This window comes from Mastigoproctus giganteus, chromosome 1 (genome assembly GCF_048544385.1).
Source record: "Mastigoproctus giganteus isolate SK-2022 chromosome 1, ASM4854438v1, whole genome shotgun sequence".
Classification (NCBI taxonomy): Eukaryota; Metazoa; Arthropoda; class Arachnida; order Uropygi; family Thelyphonidae; genus Mastigoproctus; species Mastigoproctus giganteus.
The window spans coordinates 101,080,813-101,103,920 of NC_143575.1; the positions used below are offsets into that span (position 1 = coordinate 101,080,813).

At 37.6% G+C, this 23,108-nt stretch overlaps 1 protein-coding gene across 1 annotated transcript; it reads left to right on the forward strand.

Moving 5' to 3' along the window:
- Positions 1-17,892: 17,892 nt before the first annotated feature.
- LOC150091059 (solute carrier family 12 member 9) lies at positions 17,893-21,924 on the forward strand. Its single transcript, XM_090373997.1, has one exon. It carries the CDS (start codon positions 18,329-18,331, stop codon positions 21,077-21,079), a length of 2,751 nt encoding a protein of 916 aa, XP_090230123.1. The 5' UTR covers positions 17,893-18,328; the 3' UTR covers positions 21,080-21,924.
- Positions 21,925-23,108: the final 1,184 nt, after the last annotated feature.

The window sequence follows — 23,108 nt, forward strand, 5'->3', positions numbered from 1 at the left end:
CCATCAATAATGCGAGAAACTTTTATGATTTCTTTAATTTTTTTTTTTTTTTTTTTTTTTGTAGTATGGTTTTAGGAGCATCATCGACTACGGCTATATTTCTCCGTATATACTGTCTGTAAATTGCGGTTGTGTAGTAAAATTTTCAGTTTGCTGGACGAAAAACCCGAGTTTGAGGAATAAAAAAGGTGCTACCAACTAACTTGAGACCAACTAACTCAGCTACATTGTGAAAAAGACCCATAAAATTTCCTCGCATCGTTGATGGAATTCTCACTGACTTTTCCACCCGGTGTGGGAAAGACGGAATTTATATCAACTGTGCCACCCACGACGGCAGCAAAACCGGCAAATCGACCAGAGAACACACTCATTTCTGTATGAGCCTGTGGAGTAAGAGCCCAGTCAGGGTAACCACACTTATGGCCACTCATCACTAACAACGTCTAAAGTTTGCATCTGAACGGCGTCATTGGACCATTGCTGACTGGGAAAAGTTGCCTTTCCGATTAATCACGTTTTCTGCGTTTCTTGCTGTGCAGTGTAAACAGTAGATGACGGGTACTGCAGGGAGGAATCATTTCGATGTCCTTGTCCAACAGAAATAGGCAGGTGGTGGGAGTGTTTTGGTATGGAAGATGTTTTTCTGGGAATCACTTGCATCCTTTATTCCCCTAGACGACACGCTGAATGCTTAGAACTACTTATACATTCTGTCTGCTCAGGTATACCCCTTCATTGTGACTGTCTTCCCGAATGGCACTAGTGTGTTCTAGAAGGATAACGTGCTCTGCCAAGTTCCAAATATTGTTCGAGAGTGGTTCGCCGAACACGAAAATGATTTCCAGGACAAACTTGACCACAGAATCAGAATTCACTGAATACGAATCCCATGAAACATTTATTGGATTACGTGGACAGACAGATATGGAGTTTTGATCCTCCCCATGAACTACTGTAGATCTACAGAACGTAATTCTGGCGACACGGTACAACATATGTCATGCAATATTCAGAGGCCTTATAGAGTTCATTGTTGCTGTGCGAAGGCGTTACTAGTGGCAAGAGAAGGACATATACGTCAGCGAAATGCTCGATTGGATCATTGAATCATTTCTATATATAAAGGAGGAAGCAATTAGTAATGTAATCATTTCCGGCGATTTCAACCTACCCTTCCCGAAATTGAAAACATACGTCTCTTGGAAAATGCCCTCTCCGGCCTTGGAATTTATAGAACTAACATTTGATTTGATTGTCTTTGTTTGTCTACCAGAGACAATCAAATTCTTCAGCGTATCTTTGCAAATATCTCAGTATACCCAATGCATGTTTCTAATGTCAAGTTCAAATCAGATGGCATCCAACTGGAACTCCAAGCCATCTTACCAGGTGTAAAAAGAAGTATTTCCATTTTTAGTAAATGGAAGTTAATTGCATCACCAAATTTTTTTAATAAAAACGGAATGCTGGAACTCTTGCTTAAATTTCTTTCTTTGGGATTCTCTGAAAAACTTGCCCATTGTTCAAGCAAGGCAACTATTAATAAAATGGCTTTCTCACTTAACCAAGAAAGCAGCATATAATTCGTGTTTTTTTATCAACTTGGTTAGTTTTTTTTTTTTTTTTTGTTTTGTTTTTACCAGTGCAGCAAAAAAGTCTGTGGCTTCCTTGCACTATATGGAGAATACTATTACTATCTCTTGTATAGCCTCAAGTTAAAATCTAACTCGAAGGATATCACAGTCACTACATCTGCAGGTATACCTAAAGGAGGAGTTAAATTAACGATTATAATTTATAATTAATGATTATATCACTTAAAATCACTCCCAACATTCCACCTACATTTTCCAGACGAATCTTTAGCCAATAGTTAGTCGGTCTCTTGAATGAGAATATCTATTAAATGAGAGCCAAATGGCTAATCAACCAAGAAACAATCACAATACGCAGCAGAACGGTAATGCCCCGAAGGGTTGCACAGTTGGTACAATTATCCTCCTCCCGATTTTAAAAACAACATTTTGGAATTCAAAACTACATCACCAAGGGTGTCAAGACTAATATTCAAGATTTCTAAGAGGTACAAGCTAAAGATTATAATGATTTATGCACCAACATCGAGCCATGATGATGAAGAGGTTGAAGAAATGTACACTGAAATTGAGAGTCTTCTAGATGAGCAGAAAACCCACTACACTATTATTATGGGGGACTTCAATGCTAAGGTTGGAAAAAGGCAAAACAGTGCAGAAAGAGGAACTATAGGAAATTTTGGAATTGGTGAAAGAAATAAAAGAGGTGAAAGACTTGTGGAATTTGCAGAATCTCAAGGAATGTCAGTAATGAACACTTTTTTTCAAGAAAAGGGTGAACAGAAAGTGGACATGGAAGAGTCCAAATGGATTAACAACTAATGAAATCCACTTCATCCTCACTAACAGATGATATATTGTGAATGATGTTACCGTCCTGAATAAGGTAAATGTTGGAAGTGATCACAGAATGGTAAGATGTACACTTGATATAGATGTAGGAAAGGAAAGGAAAAAACTGACTCGAGTAAATAATACAAAGGTCTTTGAAATAACAGAGGAGGAGAAAAAGCAGTATGTACTGGAACTTAAGAACAAGTTTGAGCTTCTGCAGACTGCTCAGGACCAAGATATCGACGAGGAATATTACAACTTTCTGAAAGTGATAAAGCCCAAGAAACCTATAGGGAAACAGAAATCCAAAGAAGAAAAAATTAGCCAAGAAACACTTGTCATGATGAACCAAAGACGACAAATGAAGAGCAAGAAAAACACTGACAGGGAGAAAATTGAGTACACTGAGTTATGCAAAGCCATTAGAAAGAGACTCAGAGAGGACATAAGAAGATTTAACACAAGAAAAGTAGAACAAGCATTAAGGGAAAACAAAGGATTTAAATCAGCAGCCATGAGCAGTAATACAGAAAGACAAATGATACTGAAACTGAAGAATAGCGATGGTGTACTTATAAACAGCAGAGAAGGCATAATTCAAATAGCAGAAGACTACTATAGAGAATTATACAAGGAGCGAGGGAATAATACCAGCAGTGGGGAAGATGGATTGCAAAGTAGCAACACATACGACATACCCGATATTCTTCCTGATGAGGTAGAACATGCATTGAAGAAAATGAAGAATCGGAAAGCCCCGGGGGAAGATGAAGTTACTGTAGAGTTGTTAAAATTGGGAGGAAGAGACATAACACAAAAACTGGCAAGGCTCTTCACAAAGTGCATTAGAAAAGGTGTGGTGCCTAAGCAGTGGAATAATGCAATCATAGTTTTGCTGCATAAGAAAGGAGATAAATCAGAAATTGGAAATTATAGACCACTTAGCTTGTTATCCCACATCTACAAGTTGTTCACAAGGGTAATTACTAACAGATTAGAAAGAATACTTGATGAGAATCAACCGAAAGAGCAAGCTGGCTTTAGGACAGGATTCTCAACTATGGATCACCTTCACGTAATATCACAGCTAATAGAGAAAGCAAATGAATACAAAACACCATTATGCCTGGCATTTGTGGATTATGAAAAGGCATTTGACTCCATACAGCATAAGGCAATGTTTCGGGCACTGGAAAGACAAGGCATAGATACTCCATATATTATGATTTTGAAGAAAATATATGAGAGTGCTACATCCTTTATTAGACTAGACAAAGACAGTAGCAAATTTAAAATCGAGAAAGGAGTTCGACAAGGAGACACAATATCTCCGAAGCTGTTTACTGCTGCCCTTGAGGAAGCTTTCAGAAGATTAGACTGGTCGCAGAAAGGAGTCAATGTGAACGGAGAGTACCTAAACCATTTACGATTTGCAGATGACATTGTGGTCATAAGCCACGATCCCAAAGAATTAGAGGAAAATCTTAATCAGTTATGCACAGTTAGTAAGGATTTTGGACTAAAGATGAATATGGCTAAAACAAAAGTAATGATGAACAAGTATGCCACGGAAAGAGAAATAATGATTGAAGGAGCAGTAATTGAAAAGTTGAAGTCATATACTTATCTGGGACAAGTTATTAGCTGTAATAATGATAAATGGCTGGAGGTCAAGAGAAGAATAAATTTTGGATGGATAGCATTCAGGAAATATAGTCACATACTGAAGAGCAATATCCCAGTTTGTCTGAAACGTAAAATAATGAATCAATGTATACTCCCACCATGACTTATGGAAGTGAAACTTGGGCACTCACCAAAAGAATGGAAGAGAAGCTAAGAACTACACAGCGAAGAATGGAACGAATTATATTGGGAATCAGACTGTTAGATAAGAAGAGAAACACATGGATTAGGCAGCAAACTCAAGTAAAGGACATTCTTATCAAAACTAAAGAACTAAAATGGTCTTGGGCAGGACACATAGCTCGAAGACATGATGACAGATGGACTAAGAAAATAACAGAATGGTACCCAAGAGGAGCTAGAAGAAAACCTGGAAGACAAAGGCGGAGATGGATAGATGAAATTCATGAGGTTTTTAGTAGTAAATGGATGGCCAGTGCTCAAAACAGAGGGAACTGGAAAGTTGCTGGAGAGGCCTTCATCCTGCAGTGGATTGAAAATGGCTGATAATGATGATGATGATCCTCCTCCCCACATCGGGTAGAAATGCAATGAATTCAAATCGCGTCAATGACACGAAGAAATTTTACGGTTTTTTTTTTTTCACAACGTGGCTGAGTTAGTCGGTCTCAGGAGAGGGAAGCATGGCTTTTCTTCCGGAAACTCAGGTTTTTTGTCCATCAAACACGCGCAGTTTACAGACATATTATATACGGCGCAATATGGCTTAAGTAGCTGATGAGCCTAAAACCCTACAACATCCAACCACTTAATAGAAAGGGTGTAAGAGTTAGAAAACTAGTAGTTTATAGTGGGTGGGATCAGTGGTGTATTCGGGCTGGAATGCACCGGAACGACGTTCCGGTACTTTTTTCTAAATGTTTGTTGTTTATTAAACTACACGGTCCACCATTAGAATTATGGAATCCAAATTTTTATGTCCGAACTTTGTTGCGGTCTCATCGTTCTGCTGTTGACCAACAAACAAAAAGGGCAGTCACACAAGAATACGTAATCGATCCAGTATGGGAATTTCTATGATTCTTCTGAACAGTATTTTTTATATTATTTTGGAGTTTTTGTTTTCGTTTTTATTTCTTTTCTGATTTTTTAAATGTTTTTTACTTTTGAAATTTTTATTTAATAGTTATAAATAAATACTGAACAAATATTCTAATCTTTGACTTATTTATTTTTGCAAATAAAAAAAGCGTAGGTAACTATTTATAGTTAATCGACCAGCGTTCGGGTACTATTTTTTTTTTTTTTTTTTTTTAGCAATACACCTCTGGGTGGGATACACAGAATAATAGTTGAATGGCACCGCAAGCAGAAATAAAATTGATTCTTAGACTGCTTCTACTAGGACATGCAATGGAATGGAATAAAAGAATTGGACCTGCTGGGAAATCCTTACGAGAAAAGTAAATATATGGGATATTTTAAGATTACTAAGAGCAAAAACTGGCATGCGTATACTTGCTTAATACTAATGATGGACATACAGTAAATAAATTTTATGAATTTGAAGTATCGATTAAGTTATCAAATCAAGACTTTGTAGGGATATCGGATACGTTGTTGCACTCGGGCTTAGAGGATGAGGAATTTGAATATGGTGAATACAATGTGTATAGAAAGCACAAAATATGTCATATTAGGGTTACCCAAGAACAGGGTCACCCACCTATGTATATTATGTTCACAAATTGCGTGTTCCATTGTCGATTTTCCAGTTTTGCTGCAAAAAAACCTTGCTGTTCTCTCCTGAAACCGACTCACAGAGTGAAAAAAGCCCACGAAAGTTTCTCGCATCATCTGACGGAATTCGAACCTGATACTTTTCCATTCGGTTGGAGGGGACAGTGATCCTAACAACTGTGCTTTGCGAGGACTGTTCAGAAAGAACAAAAAAAAAAGTCATATTAGAGTTATCCGAGAACAGCCTCATCCACCAATTTTGTCCATAATTTTTTTTTCCAGAGCTTAATAATAAATTCAGAGCTTCCGGAAGAAAATATCATGTTATCTTCTCTTGAGATTCATAAACTCAACCACGGAGTGAAAAGAGCCCATAAAAGTTCCTTGCGTTATTGACGGGATTCGAACTCAGGCCTTTTCCACCCGGTGTGGGGGCAATGGTAATTATAGCCATAGTGCGACCTACGAGGATATGCAGAAATAGACAGGACAGGTTAAAAAGGTTGGAGGAGTTATGGTCTTGGTTAAGAAGGAGTTAATCTAAGTTTGTGCACCAGATAGCCATCGGTGGCAAGCGAAATGTTCAGTCAGTCTGATGCGACATAAGTACTGGGAAAATAAACATCAGAGCAGGAGTCTGTTATAGGCAACTTTATTGTGATATGAACGAAGAATTTCACAGAAAAATGAAATGGACCAGTAAATAAGAATGTATTTTAATGAGGTATTTTAACTTTTCGGATATTGACTGAAACATCTGGGCTTATTGACTAGAATTTCTGCGCTTATTGACTAGAACTTCTAGGCTTCTGGTTTACCGTTTTCTGCACTAGTATACAAAGAGGCAACAAGAAAAAGTAATACTCTTGATTTGATTATCAGCAGTGACTCTTCCTGCATTAAAAATATCCAGATAAAGTATATTAATAGGTGTGTTAATATGTGAGATTTGCATAAAGATATAGCAATTATTAAGGACAAAGGGAAGACATTTTGCTTTCATAAAAGTAACTGCAATGGACAAAAAGTAACTGCAAATGACAGTTTTTAAATTCTCTCAATGGGATCAACTGATGATGTTTTCAACTGCAAATACTAAACGCTAAGCATTGAACGAATAATCATAGAAGCTACTGAGTTTTTCACTAAAAGATAATGTTCGAAGTACAGAATGTGGCCTCCCGTTTATTTATTTATTTTTTATTAATTTGTATAATTTATGTTTTCCAATAATTTGTATTTTCCCGGAAAAAGTTGCTTTCACCCAACTGAAGCCACTAAACACTACAATTCCAACTACTTACTTCACAGAACTCCAGGCTCTAGTGTGTGTGTGTGTGTGTGTGTGTGTGTGTGTGTGTGTGTGTGTGTGTGTGTGTGTGTGTGTGTGTGTGTGTGAATTGGATAGTTAGCAGAACATTGAGATAATCAACAACGATTTATTAAGATAGCAAACAAATTTAATAAAATAATTATTAGCGCATATTATTGAATGGAATATATGCATGACTAATTTATGTATCCGCTACATAAATACACATCTGTTCAAATCTCTCTCTATTTACAATTCCACTTTAATTGTCACATATTACTTTCTCTTTATTGAACATAACTTATTTAAAAAAAAAAAAAAATTCATCCTCAGTTTTCTTATTGGTTCTTTCACCCATAATCTAATCTGCGCTTTCCTCTATATAACACATTATCCTCTATAATCTAATCTGCACTATCCTCTATAATCTACCCTCACATATATATAATGATATTTTCATACATACATAAATAATTGACATACATATCATAAACTGTGCACTTGTATCATCAGATTTTTACTTGAAATTGTTCAGGAATAATTAATGTATTTACAAATATGAACACTAGCCGATCAGGATTCTAAATATCAATAAGGGGCTCATATCTTGTTAGTATGGGCTTGGCACACCTAGGGTCCTAAGCTGGAGATCTTCATTCTTCTCTTCCTTGGCGATTCCCTTCTCTCTCTCTCTCTTTCTCTCTCTCTCTCAATCTCTCTCTCTCTCTCTCTCTCTCTCTCTCTCTCTCTCTCTCTCTCTCTCTCTCTCTCTCAGGGTAACTCAGAATTTTTTTTTTTTTTTTTTGGCTGGTTCAGCGAAAGCCTCAGGCGTCCTTGCACCATATGGTTAATAATAATAATAATAATAATAATAATAATAATAAGTGTACCGTACTACAAGTACGAACCCCAGGCAATACTAGAGACCCCAATCCACAAGCTGTACTGGGACCGCGCCATAATAACGGATATGTCTCCCAGCGAACATCTACAAGGAACTCCAGAAAGTCGCAATCATGAACATCTGTAGGATAGTCAGAGAGTTCCTGGACCAACAGTAACACCAGACATAACAACAACCACCCTGTGTACTTGGTAGCAATACTCGTCACGAGGTGGAACCCCCAATCAGGGAGAAATAATATAAGAGCAATAATAATAATAATAATAATAATAATATAGGCAATTACAGCATTATCCTTAAACCTTCAGTCCCTTTTCTCATAATTGTTAATCAAATCTATGCATGCAAAAATTTGATGTATACTGTTATATGTATCACTTTTTAAAGGTAATTTTGATGTCCTCTTGTCCCAATGTTCTTCTTGCCTTGGATATAAGGTGTGTGGTGTTTGAAATGAAACTGGAACAAATTTACTTTAGATTTTATTCTTTCTTCGAGACGCTATGAGGCTTTTCCACTGGCCGGAGCGTGTTACAGACACTGAACTATTTCTTCATAGGCTTCCTGGCTGAAAATTTTCTGTAACTGCTTTCTTTGACTTAAAACAGTTTTTCTTTACTCCGAAGACATCCCTATATCTTTCAATTTGCTTATTGTAGCTTAATCGAGGCGGTATCGAATCAATACTACACTGTTCGACAAAATTAACAGAACACATAGAAAATATGGTGTAACTCGTGCAGCTTGTGACAAACTTTGGCATGGTGGCGTACCACAGAATAACGATGAAATTAGGAGACAGCGAGAAACTTCGGACAGGTATAAGGTATTTACAGGGGTCGACTAAGAATTACCAAAAATGTCATATTATAGAAGTCTATACAAGAAGCTAGAAAATATGGTTACATTAATTCAGTACGGCGTATGATCCCCTCCAACAACTAAGCAGGCCTGACAGCAGTGAACCTTGTTCGATATCAGTATCATTATTATTATTATTAGCCATATGGTGCAAGGAAGCCTGAGGCTTTTGCTGTACCAGGCAAAAAAAAAAAAAAGAAAAAAACATTCTGAGTTACACTGAGAGAGGGGGGGGATATCACCAAGAAAGAGAATGATGATATCCAGCTCAAGACCCTGGGTGTGCCAAGCCCATACTTCCCAGATGTGAGCCCCTGGGGTTATAAGGGTGTCTATAAGATTCTGTGACACCAAATCCCATTCTTCCACCAGCTCAGACAATAGCTCACCAAGTGACCGAGGAGTTGGCTGTCAGCGTCAATGCGACGTTTGATAGAATCGTTTGTATGGCTAAAACGGGACTCATCAGAGAACAGAACTATGCCCCATTTGTCAGGACTCCAAGTTACATGTTCATGGTACCAGTTTCGACGAGCTCTGGTGTTTGGGGTTAATGGGACACAAACCACTGGCTTCCTTTCATAGAGTTCACTTGAATTGAGCCTTCTTAATACAGCCCAATTGTAAATGTTTTCACGTGTAACTGCAGCAACTTCAAGAGACAGTTCATGACAGGACATCGTAGGATTTTGCCTGGTGCTTGTGCTGCACCAACCAAAAAAAAAAAAAAAAAATTCCCGAGTTACCCCCTGAAAGACTTAGTCAATACAGTTAATAAAAAGAAAACAGTAAGGGGACCCAGCAGAGCGATCCTACAAATAACATTAGTATAAGAAGAGCAGTGCCCATTTATAGCCATCCTTTGTCGTAACTATTCCTTTCCATAGTGGTTATCTGCCCATAATGCCACTGTTCGAATTCGTACAGCAGTATTTCATATAGAGCTGTGTAAAAAGCTTTACTGAAATCTAAATATATGATTTCAAAAATTTATTTCGACCACTTCCACTTTCTCAGTCATTTAGCTAATCAGATTGGTCAGACAAAATCTCGCTTCAGCAAATCCATGCTGCGATTTCCACATACCTGTATATCTGTCAAACGGATCCTGCAATACCATTATTTGACGTGGCACAGAAGCAAACTTACAGGTCTGTAATTTTTCACTTCGCCCTTTGATTTCCTTTGCGAATAGGAGAGACATTTGCATGTCTCTAATCTATGGATACTTTCCTGCAATCTACGGATGCTCTCGTAATTATGAATAAAGGTTTGCACATCTCGCTTTCTGCTCCTTTTAACATAATCATACAGATTCCATCAACCCTTATTTACTTTTAGTTTCAGAAATTTCTTTTCACCATTCTTCTAGAACAGTTATTACAAAACTATTTAGCTTCCAGTCATAGCTTGGTGTTCTTCTGGTATTTTCATCCTTAAAAACTTCAGATACGTACGTAGAAGAAAATATTTATTTAGTTTGTCGGCAATCTAAACAGGATCATCAATATTTATGACGTTCATATCCGGTGGACCAATAGGGTTACCATGTGGTTCATCTCTTCCATTCTAGTGTTAATAGCCGACCGGGCTAGCCGAGTGGGTAAAGTAGCTGCCCGGCAACCCAAAGGTCGCGGGTTCGATTCCCGCCTCGGGCTTGGATCAAAGTACTACAATACACTGCTGTGCAAAATTGAAGTACCAGTCAGGTTTTCACCTGTAGCTTCTCATAGGAGTGGCCTGGATATGGGAAAAGCATACCAAAGGAACCTCGTGAGATACAGAAATTATGAAAAAAACAACACCGACACAACAACGGAAACAAAACGGTACAGATCGATGCAGGATTTGCACCGCCTGTCCATACTTAGAACAATGTTTTTGATAAGTTCTTGCGGTAACATCTTCCATTCCTCTGTCAGGGCCATTTTCAGCTGGCGAACATTTTCTGTGGGTGTGGACGAAGCCCTAGGCGTCTCCCCACAGGTTCCCATATGTGTTCGATGGGATTTAGAACGGTGGTACGGGCAGACCAATCCATACGAACAATGTCCTCACTTTCAAAAAGCATATCAATAGCTGCAATGCGATGTGGTGTGGCGTTATCATCCATAAACACGAACTTGGGGCCAATGGCACCTCGGAACAGACGCACATGGGGAAGAATTCCTTCAGTACAGTAGCGTGCACTGGTTACAATACCGCCTTCCAATATCTGGAGTTGTGTACGTCCATCCAAGATAACGCTTCCCCAGTCGAGAACATCTCGACCGCCATATCGATCCCTTTCAGTAATGTTTGTGGGGTGATACCATGTGCCAACCTCTCGCCAGATTAGCTGACACCAGAATCGCTGCTGAGATTGAATCTACTCTCATCAGTAAAGAGTACTTTAAGTAAAGATTTTGTGGTTGTAGCCTTTAGAAATAGTGTTGGTCCTTAAGTTTTGCACACCAGGATAGCACACCAATTGAGATTTAAAATTATTGATTAATCAAGGTTAGGGCAATTGATTGATCAATCTTGATTGATCAATTGATTGATTAAACCTTGATTGATCAATCAATCAGCATTAAGCCCAGAATAATATATCAGTTGGATGGTACCACACTCAGGGAAGTTGTTGTAAGGTTTTAGGCTCATCAGCAACTTAAGACATATTGTGGCGTATATAATATGTCTGTAAATTGTGTGTGTTTTCTATAAATGATTTACTGTTTGCTGGATGGAACGAGAAAAATCACGCCATCCTCAGCTGAGATAGACTAACTCAGCTACGTTGTGAAAAACACCTATAAAAATTCTTCGCATCATCGACGGGATTCGAATTCCGGTTTTTTGCACCTGGTGTAGAGAGGACAGTGATTTTACTAACTGTGCCACCCACGAGGGAACACGGTAGATAACCAAAGATACCATGTTGTAATTGTTCTGTCCAACACGAATTTCTCTGATCAGTGCAGACAGGTTGCTACAACAGCATATGTGTTGATACACAGGAATTTTTCCATCATCGATATGGAGGTTATTGTACAAATTACTATATATTAGGGTGTCCCGTAAATGATTACATTAACCCGTATTCGTGTCTGTAAATTGCGTGTGTTCTTTGGTCGATTTGCCTGTTTTGCTGGACGAAAAAAACCTCAGTTTCTGAGGGAAAAAACCTTGCTATCTACGCCTGAGACCCACTAACTCAGCCACGGAGTGAAAAAACCCACTAAAGTTCCTCGCGTCATCGACAGGATTCGAACCCGGGCCTTTTCCACCCGGTGTGGGGAGGACGGTGACGATACCACTGTGCTACCCACGCAGACGGAGGTTATTGTACAAAGCAATAATGAGGCCACATCTTAAATACTGTATACAGCTCTGGATGCCTCATTTTAAGAAGGATGTGAGCCGTTTGAATGGTCGCAGAGAAGAGACAAATAACTGTCAAGGATACAAAAGGGTACTCGCAGAAGCGAAAAACTTTCACTTCTGCAAAAGCAACTTAAGAACTAGGCACTTGCAAGAAGACCTGTTTGAAGTATTTAAGACATTAAAAGATTGAATAAAATGAATGATGATTGCATTCGAACTCTTTCTCCAACAATACATTTCAGGAGATGAAAATTGAAAATAGATAATCGCAGAATATAGGTGAGAAAATAGCTTTCAGCCAGAGAGCTATTTGATCAAACATCCATTCCGGATAGGAGTTTTGAGGTGGATAGTTTGAATAAATTTGGATTAGACAAATTATTCGAGGGTATGGAACAATGAGGCAGATATTTCTATTTTTGTTCATTCCATCTGAAAGAGCTCCTTGCATTATTTTTCATTGCTAATACTAATACTACTAATACTAATAAACTGCACTAGAAAATCCCCTCATTTTAATCTTAATTTACTTCAAAGTAACAAAAAAATTTGAGTTACCCTTAGGTTGCTCTCGGAACCATGTGGGATTGTTTAAATCATTGGCCATACCACAATGGTGTTGCTTCGATTTGGACTATGTCGATCCAGAAAGAAGTATAAAGGACTAGAATACGCCCCACTAATCATTTGGGTTCAAAAGGTGACACAAGTAACTATAGACCTGTTAGTTTAATTTGTGTTCCAGGGCAAATAATGGAGTCACCGGTTAAAGAGGCATTGCAGAATCATTTAGACAAGACTGCAATAATAGTTAGGATACAGCATGGGTTTGTTAAAGGGAGGTCTTGGTCGACCAATTTGATTGGATACTATGATGTGGTCACAAAGGAACTGAATGTCAAAAATAATTTTGATATCACACACTGTACTTGGATTTCAGGAAAGCTTTTGATACTGTTGCACATGGAAGACTGCTGTATAAATTGGAGTGGTATGGCATTAAGGGTTAGTCGCTACAATGGATAAAGATATAGTTGAGTGGGAGACGACATAGAGTGGTCGTCAATGGACACTGCCTGCTCTTCGTGGACAAATGTTATTAGTGGAGTTCCCCAGGGTTCGGTGCTGGGCTCATTGTTGTTTTGTATATTCATCAATAATATTGATGAAGGTATATCAGGATTAATGTCCAAGTTTGCAGATGATACAAAGGTTGGAAGAGGACAGTAAAGACAGTATGCTATTCCATCTGGATCTAGATAAGTTGGGCAAATAGCTTGAGAAGTGGCAACTGAAGTTTAACATTGACAAATGCGAAGTACTGCATATGGGTTGCAATAACCCAAGAGAAACGTACCAACTGTGTGGTACTACACTCAGCGAAGTGGAAAGTGAAAAATACCTGGGGAGTAATTGTGCAGTCAAATATGAAGTTTGCTGAGCAGTGCAGACGGGCCATCATGGCAGGTCATGGAGTCTTGTCAATGATATATATAGGAATTTTGCTAGCAGGGACAGGAAGGTGATTATCCCGTTGTACAAGGCAGTGGTTAGGCCATACGTGGAGTACTGTGTACAGGTCTGGAGGCCTCATTTTAGGAAGGATGTAGAGTAGCTAGAACGAGTGCAAAGAAAGGAAACAAGATTGGTGAGGGGAACAAAGGGGTGCTCTTACCAAGAAAGGCTTAAGTTCTGCAAATTGCAGCGCCTGGAGAGTAGGTACCTGCGAGGTGATATGGTTGAGGTGTAAAAGGCCTTGAATGGGTTGAGCAAGCTGAATGCTGATGGGATTCTTCCTCTTGTTCAGATTAAAAACCTGAGGGGCCATAGATTCAAATTGAGGAAAGACAGTTCTAGAATAGATATGCGGAAATTTGACTTTAGCCAGCGGGTTGTTGATTGGTGGAACAGAATTCCATATTTTGTTGTGGAAGTTTATAGCTTAAATAAATTTAAGGCTGAGCTGGATAGGCATTTGGAACGAATGGAGGGGTGAAATGTGGTTTTTTTTTTTTTTGGCTGGTGCTGCATAAGCTTGCTTTCTTTCATCGTATGCCTCTACTAATGCTATAATATAAAATTTTCAGTCTTTATTTTGGATAGGAGGCGTCAGGGCTTCAGATTACTCCAGATCTTCATAATGGCGAGCATGCGAATTGGACTCCCTTCTGGTTCATCACACTCATCTGTAAAGTCTTTTTAAATGCTTTATTCGTATTATTTTGACGAGATTGTCCATTGCGCGTTTTGGTAAAAGTAATCTCTCCCGAAAAAAAAAAAAAAAAAAAAAATGCTGTTAGTTTTCATTGACGACATAACTCAATGAAATAAAATAATTAATACCAAGTATATACAACAGACAGCATTCGTTTCCTAGTTTTATTTTTAATTTTCCAAGAAAGTTCTACTCTACCTCACCAGGAATTTGATTCATAGTGCTCTTGGGATCCTTTTTGCCTTTCACGTTTTTCGAGGACCAGTGGTGGCTCCTGACTCTGATGTACGGGGATACGCTTCTTAAAGTTAAAATAAATTGGCTTGGTTCTAAAACATGTAGACATAGATAGTAATTATAATATGCAAGTTAGCCCCTACGGTTCTGGACACGTACGATTAACAGACTTGGGTAATCTTGAAATTTTATTTAAAAATAAAATCCATTCTTCAGTTTTTATTTGTTGAAAATAGATTAAAAACTTTTTTATTAAAGTTTGATGCACTGCACAAATCGGCACTACTCACTTCGCAGTTCCTTTGTCTCGTTTTGTCACCTCTAAAAAATGCGTATTGGCAACCTGTCAACTAGGCATTGACTGAACCACTGGGGCCAAAATGTGGAACTGTGTAGTATACAGTTCCACTTACAGTTGAACTTCAAAGTTGAAAACAATTTCGTGTTTTAATTCGTTTATTATCGAAATTATTATTGTAAATAGAGGATGAGTATACTATATGCGGGACCTGTTAATAAAAATATTCATTGTGTTGCATTGTTGTTCACAAAATTTCATATAACTCCGTTAACTGTATATTTTGATTTAAAAAACTGGGGGTGCTGCAGTTTCACAGCCTACCAAAGCCGCCCCTGCCAAGGACTCATCTTCACTTGGTCCAATGGAATGCACTTTTCATTTTAATAAGAGACCAGGTTTACAAGTTACTCTCAGAGTGGATCAGAGAATGAAATTTCATCTTTAACTTTGCTTAAAATAGCTGGTAACACAATTGAGAAAAATGTGTTACCTGCTTTTGCACAACTGCCACATTACCCATTAATTATACATTGGTAACATGGCGTTGGGCTGGGTTAGGCGATTGTCGCGTGTTCAGTGAAAAAGCAACGAAGAGTTTTGAGGCGCCTGTATATTATGCCATTATGCCTGTTATTGCATATATTATTTGGTCGGTTTGATGTATGACTGTTATTGGGTAAATTCTTTGGTCGATTTGATGTTTGGCTGATGAAATATCCGAATTTCCGAGTGAAAAAACCACGCAACTCTAGCGATGTCTACTTAGTTGTCTTATGAAAAAAAGTCAACAAAATTCCTCGCGTAATTATTGGAGCGACCTCAGACCTTTTCTACCTGGTGTGTGGGGACGATGATGAACCATTGTGCTATACAAGTGGGTAGGTTTGGTTTGTCTGTTGGACATAAGCGTCAAGTTTAGCCCATGACGGTTCTGTATAATATAATATTGTCATTAAGTTATTTTCCAAATAATTATACTTTTGACAAGAAAGCGAGAGGTTTCTATAATAATAGCCATTGTTATATTTAAAAAAAATATATAGCACCGCTCTTTCCATATCCTAGTTATACCTCGGCTTCCACCAACACCGTAATCGAACCCAATCTTTTTCTATATTGTGTGGAAGATCGCCACTCGAAGCAGTTGGTTTAATCATCATTCTTCCCTTTCTTGGTGAATTCTTTTGACTCTCTCTCTCTCTCTCTCTCTCTCTCTCAAGGTGTCTGCCTGGGAGCACAGTGGTATCGTCACCGTCCACCCCACACCGGGTGGAAAAAGGCCAGGGTTCGAATCCCGCGATGACCTGTAATGGTCTATTTTCACACCGTGGCTGCGTTAGTCGGTCTCAGGAGTAGATAGCAAGGTTTCCCCCAGAAACTGGGGTTTTTCGTCCAACAAACAGACAAATCGACCATAGAACACACGCAATTAACAGACATAAAACACAGCACGGCAGATAAATTTAATTATTTGGGTGTCCTAAATATAATAGTCTCTCTCTCTTAGGGTAACTCTGGAATTTTTTTTATTTTTTTTTTTGGCTAGTGCAGCATAAGCCTCAGGCTTCCTTGCACCATATAGCTAATAATAATAATAACCTGCAGAAAATCAGTGGGGAAAAATCAGGAAGTACACGAACCTAAGACAGGACATCAAAGAGATGTGGCATATGCAACAAGTAATGACCATCCCGATCATCGTGTCAACCACAGGTATGGTGCCAAAGGCCCTACATAACAGCCTACAGCAATAGGTTTTCCAGCGAACACCTACAAGGAACTCCAGAAAGTCGCGATCCTGAACACTTATTATTACTAGCCACATAGTGCAAGGAAGCCTGAGGCTTATGCTGCAACAGCCAAAAAAATTTTCTGAGTTACCCTGAGAGAGAGAGAGAGAGAGAGAGAGAGAGAGAGAGAGAGAGAGAGAGAGAGAGAGAGAGAGAGAGAGAGAGAGAAGTATTATTATTATTATTAGCCATATGGTGCAAGGAAGCCTGAGGCTTATGCTCCACCAGCCAAAAAAAAAAAAAAATTTGAGTTACCCTGTGTGTGTGTGTGTGTGTGTGTGTGTGTGTGTGTGTGTGTGTGTGTGTGTGTGTGTGTGTGTGTGTGTGTGTGTGTGTGTGTGTGTGTGTGTGTGTGTGTGTGTGAGAGAGAGAGAGAGAGAGAGAGAGAGAGAGAGAGAGAGAGAAAGAGAGAGAGAGGTAGAAGGAAATCACCAAGAAAGAGAAGAATGATGATATCCAGCTGAGGACCCTGGGTGTGCCAAGCCCATACTCACCAGAGTAGAAGGTAATCACCAAGAAAGAAAGAGAAGAATGATGATATCCAGCTCAGGACCCTGGGTGTGTCAAGCCCATACTCACCACATATGAGCCCCTTGTAGGACAGTCAGAGAGTTCCTCGACCAACAGTAACACCAGACATAACAACAACCACCATGTGTACTTGGTAGCAATACCATTCACGAGGTGGAACCCCCAATCAGGGAGAAATAATATTAGAGCAATAATAATAATAATAATAATCGATGGGAACAGTTGAAGTTTGCATAAATGCTATATGACTATTTTGAGATTATAGGATTTGTTTGTAATGAATAGTATTGGGGCTCCGATGTTGTCAGGTTTACGTTTTTTCCATTTGCTGGTTAGAATATGCTAATAAAGTTAGGAAGTTTTATATCAGTTTGCAAAATAAACTGCAAAATTTATAAAACTCATTTGGCTTCTTGGAAATATTCCGTGAACAGTTTATTTATGAAATCGTCTACTTTTAGTAAAGTTCCTTACACGGTATGTGGCGTTGCGATCTGTGATTACCTATATGTTCTCTGTACCGCAACGTGCATGTCAGTAATACAGTACAGTACTATTATCTTGCGTAGTTAGTTTCTTTGTGATGATTTAATAGTTGTTTGCTGCGAGGCTGTGCTTTTGTTTTGTTGTTTTTTTTATTTTGCCAGAAATGACGTTCCGTTGCTTCTTTTAATGTATCGACAAGTTAAGTAATGATTAGTTGTGATGTTGTTGAAGAAAGGTTTCGACAGGAACTGCCAACCCGGATTTAATAAACGGAAACATCAGTATTTGCATAGCATGTACAAAATATGCACCTTTAAATGCATATGATTATCGTCGTTTTGTTGGGAGAGTTATTTATGATCATGAAACACTTTATTGGCAAATGTAATTCTTGTGGAATTGTGTCAGCATTTATATAATCTGTAAGTATTATTGTTTGATTTGTGGTATTCATTGTTTATATACTTTTGTCGAAACTTTGAGGAAGTGTACTTTCCGTCGACAGCATGGATAATTTAGAGTCCGGTCTTCATAATTCGTCTATTGCCACAATTAGCAAGAACTTGAATGATATATCTTCAGGAAAGATGGAAGAGTCTACAGCTAGTAATGCTTCTATTCCGTCTTCTTCGTCCCTGAATCTTTGCAACAATAACAGAGCAAGTGACAGAACTCCTCTTTTGCGTTACTTCCGGAGCCTTAGTGGGAGTCAAGGCACTCACACTCCATGCAATACCCGCCGATTAACTACATTTTCGGGTGTTTTTACTCCAGTTTGTTTGTCCATGTTTAGTGCAGTTCTCTTTTTGAGGGTAGGATTTGTTGTTGGTAATTCTGGTATTTTGGAAACATTAGTGGAAATGGTTCTTTCGTATCTAATATTGGTTGCAACAGTTTTGTCAATTTGTGCAATATCCACCAATGGAGCAGTTGAAGGTGGCGGCGCATATTTCATGATCAGTAGAGCTTTGGGTCCAGAATTTGGTGGGAGTATTGGAACTTTGTTTTTCATGGCAAATATTTTTTCCAGTGCCCTTTATATAACTGGTTGTGTGGAAGGTATTGTAGATAGTTTTGGCATACCTGGAGGAAGTTTAGCATCTGCATTACCTACTGGAAGATGGTATAATTTCTTATATGGAACATCAGTAAATGTCTTTAATTTTATTGTATGTCTTGTGGGAGCATCTATGTTTGCCCGTACATCTGTCATTATTTTTGTAATAGTGATTGTCAGTGCATTCTCTGTTATAGTTTCTTTCTTAGCTCAGCACTCAATGACTGTACCTCTTCCAACAGAAAACGAGTTATACAATGCAACTACTCTTACAGTTTACACCGGATTTAATTGGAATACATTCACAAGTAATGTAAGGGCCAACTATACGATTGATTACACAACAGGAAGAGTCACTAGCTTTGCAACTGTGTTTGCTGTGCTTTTTAGTGGAGTGACTGGAATCATGGCAGGAGCAAATATGTCTGGGGATTTAAAAGAACCTGGAAAATCAATCCCGAGGGGAACCCTTGCAGCAGTTGCATTCACATTTATTACATATATGTTACTAGTATTTTTAACAGCTGCTACCTGTTCAAGCTTTTTACTTCAAAACAATTACCTTTATATGCAATCTGTTAGCCTTTGGAAACCATTGGTTGCAATTGGAATATTTTCTGCCACATTATCAGCTTCTTTAAGTAATTTGATTGGTTCCTCTAGAGTTTTGGAAGCCCTTGCTAAAGATGAATTATTTGGAGTTATTTTGCGTCCTGTAGTTAAATGTAGCTATCGTGGAAATCCTATGCTTGCAGTTTTTATTTCATGGTTTTTTGTTCAGTTAATTTTGTTAATTAATTCTTTGAATATGATTGCACAAATCACTTCGGTTTTTTTTTTACTTTCTTACTTTTCCACCAATTTAGCTTGTTTGGCTTTAGACTTGGCATCTGCTCCAAACTTCAGACCATCATTTAAATATTTCTCTTCTTACACATCTCTTATAGGTTTGATTGGTTGTGCCACCATGATGTTTATTATAAGTCCCATTTATGCTGCTGTTTCAGTTATTGTCTGTTTATTGCTGATAATAGTACTCCATTTACGTTCAATTCCTGTTCGTTGGGGTTCCATTAGCCAAGCTCTCATTTTTCACCAGGTTCGTAAATATTTGCTACTTCTGGACAGTCGAAAAGATCATGTAAAATTTTGGCGCCCACAGTTTCTTCTACTAGTTGCAAATCCTCGCTCATGTATTCCATTAATATTTTTTGCTAATGATTTGAAGAAAAGTGGATTATACGTCCTTGGTCATGTAAAAGTGGGCTGTTGTGATTCCTTTGATACCGATCCGATTGCAGAAGAGTATCCCCTTTGGCTTTCTCTGTTGGACAAGTTAAAAGTTAAAGCTTTTGCTGAGGTTACATTAGCTACTTCTGTAAGAGAGGGTCTTCATCATTTGGTTCGTATATCTGGACTTGGAGCCATGAAACCTAATACGATTTTGTTGGGATTCTATGATAGCAACCAGCCAGAAGATTTCTTTGAAAAGCATTCCAATTTCCAAGAGTTGTATCAGGTCACACTTCGAGAAGAAGTGTTTTTGGAACTTCGACATGCCAGTGAAAATCGCATGCTTTCTGCATCAGAATATGTTATGATGATTTATGATGTAATTTTCCGTTTACAAAAAAATTTATGCCTTGCACGAAACTTCCACCTTTTGGATAAAGTTTCAGTTGTGAAAAAGAAAAAAAAGAAATACATTGATGTTTGGCCTATGAATTTCTTTCATCCTTCATCAGCTGCTTCAATTGATAACTGTTGGCAATTTATTATGCAGCTGGCATGCATATTACATATGGTTCCAGGTTGGAAGTCATCGACAATTCTTAGAGTATTTATGTGCATTGGTGCAGAATCAGACATGAGAAGAGCTCAGCGTCAGTGGGAAAGTATGTTGCACATGCTTCGCATTGATTCTTCAATTAGTATGATATTTTGGGATCATGTTACTGATCTTTTGAATTCAGAACAGGATGATTTCCTACAGGTTAATGTACAGTATTTACAAGCTGTCAATGGTTTAATAAAACAGCATAGCCAGAAAACAGCTGTGGTATTTGTATATTTGCCCCCACCACCTGGTGATATAAAAAAACATTTGGATTACTTAGAAAAGCTTGATATTTTAACCACTGACTTACCTCCTACCATGCTGGTTCATGGTATAAGTCCCGTAACATCCACCACTTTATAAAATTTGTTTCATAAGTTAATTTGTAATTAAACACTATTTTAGATGTTTTATAAGGAAGGGGGAGGAATATATTGTGATGAATAAGAGTTCAGTGCAATCTTACAAATTGAGTTTCAAAATTTAATAACTTTCTGTTCAAACTGTGTACATCCACTTGTGGCAGAGGGTCAGTTGTTACATAATTACAAAATCTGTAGTTGTTTATATTGTTTGTGAGAAGTTCTAACTTTCCATGTTGAATTAAAAATGATTATTTTTGTCATTTGTATTTTACAGTACTTTTTTTTTTCATTAGATATTGAATTATGGTGATATTATAAAAATATAATTCTGAAAATGAGGGGGACTGATTGCATGTTATAAAGAAATGTCACTACATTACCAATCAGTAACTCAAGTCTTGTTACTTGCAGTACCAGTGTGTGAAAAATATTTTGTGTATGAATTTTGATTCAGAATATGTAACATAAACAGCTTTTGAATATATTTGGATGGGAACAAAAAGATAATGTATAAAAAGGAGTATTTGTGTAGTTTATCCTGTGATTTTTCAAGTCTTTCATATGTATCTTTGTTTCTTATTAGTGAGTAATTGTATAGCATGTTTGCATCCTCATTGTTAATTACTCAAGACTACATTCTTGAGGTTAGTCATATGACCAAAGTGTAAAAGTTTATCATAAGAGTTGGTGTTCATATGTTTGAAATGTTTTCTTGATGTTAGTGCCTTAATGACAAGCAGATAAGGAAGTATAATATGATTTTATTAAATTTATCTGTAATATGGTTGACATGTGAACTTGCCTGTTTGCATTCCATTGAAAATATTAAAAATTGAAAAAATTTGACTGATCCCAAGTGTTTTATATAGATTTTTTTTTTCTTTTAGAATTGTTAGTTGCATGTTATCATACTACCTACGAGAGCTACTTTCCTTAGTAATGTCAACAAACGTTCATTGTTTTTGTTGGATTGTTTCAAAATAACAAAGATCTTTCAGTGAATTGTTCAGTGTTCTGATATTTCTTGACGGAATAAATTGGACTTACCTCATAAATAATGACTGATTTTCTTGAAAATATTCAGGATTTCTTTACTTGTTGTTTAGGTTTTAAGGCATAGAACATTGATATGGTATATTAACACAAACTGATTGCGCAGTTGTATATTTTCTGAAAAAAAAATTCTTTCAAATCTAATTCTTTCTTTTATAAGTGTCTCTGCATCATTAAGTAAAATAAATATTACAGCAGAAAACTGAATGAAATGCTAATGTTTCTTCTAGTTTACACTGGTGTTTTTCAGAGCTGTAATGAAAATTGGTTGGGGTAGGAATTGGAAAGTTATTGAAATAAGCTTTTGGTTGACATGGAGGTCGTTGAACTACCTTTGGTCTCTTCTTCAGATGATCTAGTGGACTGGGAGAATGCTGTTATTTGTGAGGTGCTTTATAAATAATGGAAGCCAGTCTGGTCTGATTTTGATATTTGCTGGTCTGATGAAAAAAGAGGAGAGCAGTTCACTTGTGGTCTATTTATTTAAATTCTCTTTTCTTTTTAGTGGGGGTGGCAAAATCTTAGATATGATGTTATTTTAATCAAAATTGTCTTTCGAGATACGGTGTTGGGCTATCTTATGTCATTCCATGTCTCACCTGGGGTGTGTGGGTGCATGAGATAGCCCGACATGGTATCTCAGAAAACCATAGCTAATCCTGGCTGAAGACCAGATTTGTATTGTTATAATCATGTGATTATAACAATACAAATTTGAATATTGTTATAATCATGTGATTATAACAATATTCATTCGGTTTATTAGCTACCTGAGCATGATCATCAATAGTCAACCCATTTATGTTAAGTGATCCAATCTGATTTAGTTTACATAAGTAAACTCTTCTGTTTTTCTTTGCATCCTTTGCCAAAGATTTCTCGTAATCTGCCTTCACCTGCCTAACCTCCTTTTGGTTTGATTATAGACTAGTTTATACCTGACAGTTTAGTTTATAGGCTTACAGACTAGTTTA

Coding starts and splice junctions, on each gene's coding strand:
- LOC150091059 (XM_090373997.1), top strand. CDS start 18,329: ATGGATAATTTAGAGTCCGGTCTTCATAATTCGTCTATTGCCACAATT.